The sequence below is a fragment of the Pteropus vampyrus genome, unplaced genomic scaffold (assembly GCF_000151845.1).
Source record: "Pteropus vampyrus isolate Shadow unplaced genomic scaffold, Pvam_2.0 Scaffold112, whole genome shotgun sequence".
Taxonomy (NCBI): Eukaryota; Metazoa; Chordata; class Mammalia; order Chiroptera; family Pteropodidae; genus Pteropus; species Pteropus vampyrus.
The window spans coordinates 3,488,596-3,494,691 of record NW_011888893.1 but is presented as its reverse complement, the minus strand read 5'-3'; the positions used below and the strand labels follow the sequence as shown (position 1 = coordinate 3,494,691).

Here is a 6,096-nt window from a genome sequence, read left to right as displayed (position 1 = left end):
CACACACACACACACACACACACACACGGCCTTAATTATACAAGTAATACATAAATACACACTCTGAAAAAACAAAAATTCAAACAACATGGAAGTACATTGTTTGGCAACTTGCTTTTCTCAATAGTGTATCTTCGACATCACAGGCCAGAACGTGTAAATCAATCTTGTTCTTTTTAATAGCAGACCGTACTGTTCTGTGTATTGATTTCATAATTTATTTTTAAAAACTCCAATTGATGTACATTTAGAGTATTTATAAGTTTCAGTATAAAGTTCCTTTATAAATATATCTTTGTGCATTTGTCTGAAACTTATTTAGAAGTAGATTTTCTGGGTCAAAGGATAGACTCAATAAAAATTTAATAAAATATTAGCAAGTGCCCTTCAAAACATTTGAGCCAATTTCATACAGCTTCATTTATGCATGAGACCACCTGTTTCCCCACACCCATGGCAATAGTAGGTGTTATTTATCTTTTTATCATTTGCCAGAGTGATGGCTAGAAAGGACAATATTTTGATGTTTTCATTTGACTTCTCTAAGAGTGAACTTGAGTATATTTTCATACCTTTATTGATTACCAGTATGTCTTCTTTTATGAATTGCCTTTTGCCCATTGTTCTTTTGGACTATTCATCTTTTTATTATTGACTTGTAAAAGCTTTTTAAATACTGAGGCTATTGGCTCTTACTTATGTATGTGAATGCGTTTCCGAGTTTACGGTTTACCTGTGTATAGTATTTATGTGAGTGCCGTATAGCTGTTTCACATTTTCATGTGTTCACATTTATCAGTCTTAAGTGTTTATGTATTCAGATTTACCAGTGACTTTCTTTATGGTGTCTGGGTTTCCTGTCAAGTGTAGAATTACTTACTTGGCTCATTTTATTAAGTAAACATTATGATTGAAGGCCCTGGGCCTATGAGCTTTTCAATATTCTATAAAGAATATTTGAAACTTGAAATAAATTATTTTTTTGCTCCAGAAAACGAAAAGGAAATTGCAAAATGTAAATAATTAAATGTTTTAGCGTCTACAAATATAACATTCTATCAGCTTCATTAATTATTAAATTTAGTGTTCACAAACATTAAGTACATTTGAAAACAATTTGATGGACAGGTTTTTCCCATCTCACAAGAGTTCTTGTGAACAAATGTGATCACAAAGATTAAAAAGCAATCACAAATATGTTTCTTATAGCCAAACAATATCAAGGCAAAACTACCAAAATTATTCCCAAAACAATTACAGCAGAAATTATACTTGCAATGGGTCGGCACATCGCATGCATTCGGAATGACTCCAGGCAGCCTCCAGAAGGAATATCTGAAGTCCCAGAGGTCTAGGAATAGCCTGTTCCTCGTTCGAAGTTGAAAGAAGAAAAAAGAAAGAAAAGAGAAAAAAGGCTGTGTTTTTTTTTTTTCTAATACTAGTGTGACTTTATTATCTATGTTTAAATTTCTGACTCACCGGTCATGTACTCTGAGGTGAGATGTGTGACGGTGGCTTCTTCCCCCTTCTAGTCAGGAAGCTGGTTGTCTCTACTCCATGTTTTTTAAAACTTTTTGAAATGCGACCTCTGGTCATAAACTATGTTCTCACAACGTATATGTCCTCAATTAGCTTTTTTAAATGGGAGAACAGATCGCTGCTTCTAAATGCACGTTGGTTATCAATGCTCTTTCAGAAGTCGTCTGGGCGGGGAGACCTGAGGGAAATGACTGGCTTCCTTACTGTCTGACAAATGGGGAGGGGCGAAAATGTGTAAATACTGGTCCTTTCAAGGGATAAAGAATTAAATGCCGTAGAGAAGAGCAGAAGAGTGCTTGGGGTTCAGAGGGGAGCACAGCTGTGTTCAGCCGAGAGCATTGTGAGAAGTTCGATGGAGTGGGGGACATTGGACGCAGGGGCAGGTGTTGGAAGGCAGTGCTCTTCAAGCTGGGGTACCCATGCCTGTGACAGTACAGGGTCCAAAAGAGACTCAAGAGATGGTGTTGAAGGTTCAGTTTCTAGGTCCTTAGCTCATCTGTTCTCATTCATAAAACTCACGGGCGAGAGGGCACAGCGCACCCAGGCCCCTGAGATGCTGGTTCTCTCCCCCACACCCCACTATCCACAAAGAAAGAACAGGCACCTCCCACCCATCCCTACCTTATTGTGGAGTATTTGAAGTATAGGAAGCCCCCGGGTCACAAAACAAAGGGACATCCCCAAATGTTGGGGTACACAACCGGAAGTGCATTGTTCTGAGGCCTGGATAGTGAATTCTTTTGCAAGTTAGACCATTTGCAGTACTTTGCTTTCAACAGAATTGAATGAGAAACTAATTAAGTTGTCAGCTAATGGGTCACTGAAAACAATTTCTGATGATATGTTAACCATGCGCTTTCATAGCATTATAATTCAGAAGTTCAAAGAATCGAGTGCCGGTTCCATAACAAAGCCCCTGCCAGCTGTCACATGTCAATATAAATGAGCTTTCCTTGATGCTTGTTTATAAAAACACAAAATAGGAATTAGTTTTATTCTGAACTCTGTCTCACTCAAACAATGAGAATATTCATTCTCAGATAAGTGAACCAATTGGGAAAAATCTCTACCCATCCCTGTAAGAGATGCACTCCCAACAACTTTTTTCTTTTCTATCGTCAATAACTGTTTATCATTCTACAGTAATAATAACTAAGGATAATCTAATGGGGGGAATACTTAGAGAGACCTGTGGCTATTAGAAATGAAAGCAAAATTAATCTTCCAGTTTACACACTTTTGTGGTAGAATGGTAGGTGAGGTGACCAGTCAAAGGCTTCTAAGCATAAAAATACGTTCTATGAGGATAAAGTTCTATGGGCAAAGTGGGAATGGAAATAGAAGTTTAAGGTGGAAAGGAATGATAGAAAAATTACAACTATCGAAGAAGAACTTGTTCACGTATTTTTTAAGTGAATAATGGTGGGTTTAAAATTGCTAGGGTTCTCGGATTCCACTGGTGACGTTAAAGGGTGATGGAGTTTATTTTAAAATATCAATATTTATAATACTTCAGAAATTGCACCTTTTGCAGTTATTGAAGCATTTTATATGTTTATTCAAAAAGATGCAAAGGGTACACAGTTTTAAATTTTTATTTTAGGGAGGAGACAAGCAAAATACTTCAAGGAATTGGTGAAGTCAGGGAAGATATTTTACTGATACTGGAGTCAGTGATGATCGTGGGTCTGGTGCAGAGACGGGGATTGAGGACAGAGAAGAAAAGGGCACAGCCGATGGAGCAGGATTCAGTTCCAGAGAGAAAAACGGGCAGAATTAAGGCAGCGAGTGGAGGTTTGGGTTAGGGGAGGAGGGACACTGCTTCTCCTGAGACTGGAGAGACGGGGTGTCAGGATGATGGTCTTGAGCTAGAGCCGGGGGAAGTACAGGGTAGAAATGTGGATGAATTTTTTAAGGTAGAGACTAGGACGCAGGTGACTTTGGAGAGTGAGAAGACATCTTTGGAGACTGGGTTCTGAGGGAATGTAGCCGCCGTCCGCATTTAAAGCCAGGGCGGAGGGGTGCGGTGGGGAAGGGGGGTGCAACCTGGGAACATTATAGCTGCTTTGTGTTCTCTTTACTCTGGAATGGGTCGCCTCGGCGAATCAGAGAGGAATTGAAGGACTGCCAAACACTGCAAAGAACAGCTCGGAGTCGTACGGCATAGGTACTGGCATACTGGAGGGTCTGCTTTCTCACGGGCTGGACCCCTTTACTTTGGAGTGACAAGGGGATCTGGTGAAAGAACAAAACAGGGACTGTCGGTTTTATCCACTGGCTTCCTGGTTTCTTCTCTTTTTTCCCCAGCACTTACCGTAACCTCTGACATCCCTGTTGTGTTTATTGTCCCGTGGGAGGTGTATGAGGCAGGAGCTCCATTTTGTTCGAGCCATTAGAACACCACGTGGCACATAGTTGGTCCTCAATAAATATCTGTTGGGTAAATGCTCAATAAATGGACATGTTTATGCATTATATTTATAATTTCCTTGATTAACAGAGTGATTTTTCAGCCCGGAAGGGGGTTTATGCTGGCACAACCTGACTCATATGGAAGAAGACAAAGTGGAACCCCCTACCTCACACCATGCGCAAACCAAAAATAAATTTCAGGTGGAGTAAAGACCGAAATGTAAATAATCGAAGAATAAAAACCTTGGAATAGGATCTGGGAGACAAGATGCCAACCATCAAGGACCTGGGGAGACCCTCTTAACTGAGACAGAAAACCCAAGAGCCATAAACAGAGGGACACATTTGACAGTATGAAAACTTTAAGGAAGTTGTGTGGTAAAAGGTAACACAGAGGCAGTGGACAGATGATATACTGGGGGAAATATCTGAAATGTCGATGAGAGAAAACAGGTTATCTTTAAAACTGAGACCAAAGGACTCTTACGAATCAAGCGGAACACGGTTGATACAGGATCAAATCTAAGAGGCCAGTAAATAAATGATCCTCAGATTACCCTAGTCAGGGAGGTGGAATTAAGAGTGTCTTAAATTATCACTTTACACCCATATGACTGAGGAAAATTGGAAGAGCACAGTGGTGTCTGCTGGTGGCAGGGATGTGACAAAAAGGGCGTCTCATTCAGGGCTGGTGGAAATATGAATTGTCACAGCCTCGTTGAAAAGCAGTCTGATGACATCTATCAGAGTTAAAAATACAGACACCTTTTGACTTTGCATTTTCCTTCCCGGGACTCTCATAGAGATTTTGTAGTCAGAGACGCAAACAAACGTTTACTGCAATATATTGTTCACCGTGTTGAAAGGCTGGGAACAGAAAGCCAGTGTTATCCAGTGAGGGCGCGCTGGGGCGTCGCCGCTGCCTGCACGTGGAATGCACGCTGCTCTTAAAAGGGAGGCAGTAGCCCTGTCGAATCGGTGTTGTGGGATTTCTACAAAACATTTGAGAAAAGGAATACAGAGGACGATGTAGAAGGCGATTTTATGTTTTAAAGACCAATAATGGCCGAAGAACATAAGCATAGGAAAAAATACTAGGTTAGTGACAGGAGTCACCTGGGAAGGCCCCAACTGTGAAATAGGAAGTGAGGGGAAGGCAAATTAAAAGGAAAAAAAAAAAAAAAAAAACACTGAAAAACAGAAACGTGCGCTCTGATCTCATTTATGTCAAATGACACCTGTGTGCGTAATGACATTTGAAGTTGACCTGTAGACCTATAGGCAAGTTTAAAAAAAAGCAGGGGGGTGGGTGGTAATGTGTGTAATTGGATGCCGTTTAACTAAAAATCAAAACCAAAAGCTCCTGTCTTGCATGTGTGCCTGCTTGTCATTGTGGGCAAGGAGGGGACTTGGGGGTGTCTGGTCGTCAGTGTGGTGAGGAGGTGATCGGCTGCTGCTTCATTCAGTTGAATTGCGAGGAGCGAGAGACTTGACGTCGCTGGCCTAACCTGGAAAGGGGAATTAGGATCTCATTAAAAGAAACCCTGACAACACTATTTAAAATGGGAGGGTGTCATAGAAAACAAACTTTGCATTTATTTTAACCTTATTCCAGTTTGTGGTGGTATTCGAGGTTGCACAAATGTCCGGAAAATTCTATTTGTCTACTCAACGCCAACTCAGTCTTATGTTTCTTCAGGGTCTCTAAAATAAGAATTTTGAAGTGTAAATTCTAGGGCAGGTGAAATGAACGTGTTCTGGGTTCTTCTGTCCTCCCCCCCCCTTCCCACCTTCTCTCAGCCCACGACGGGATTGTGATTAAGATCGAGGTGCAGACCAATGATGAGGGCTCAGAGAGCCTGGAGACCCCGGAGCCCCTGATGGGACAGGTGGAAGAGCATGGCTTCCAGGACTCGGAGCTGGGCGACCCGTGTGGAGAGCAGCCAGACTTGGACATGCAGGAGCAGGAACATACTCTGGAGGAGGCTACGGAAGGCTCCAGCGAGTTCAGCGAGCTCAAGCAGATGCTGGTGCAGCAGAGAAACTGCACAGGTCAGTTGGGGGTAGGGACATTGATGGGTCCACAGGTATGACGGCCCCAAGCACCGCCTCAGGTACAGGTTTCCTGCCACAGGGTTTATAAGA

The 6,096-nt window shown here is 41.7% G+C and overlaps 1 protein-coding gene across 1 annotated transcript in view; it reads left to right on the top strand.

Moving 5' to 3' along the window:
- ZNF777 (zinc finger protein 777) overlaps positions 1–6,096 on the top strand; it is a 30,065-nt gene that overhangs the window by 15,110 nt on the left and 8,859 nt on the right. Inside the window, exon 5 of the mRNA XM_011365534.2 lies at positions 5,698–6,003. Within this exon, the coding sequence (XP_011363836.2) occupies positions 5,698–6,003 (306 nt within the window). The remainder of the gene's footprint in view (positions 1–5,697; positions 6,004–6,096) is intronic.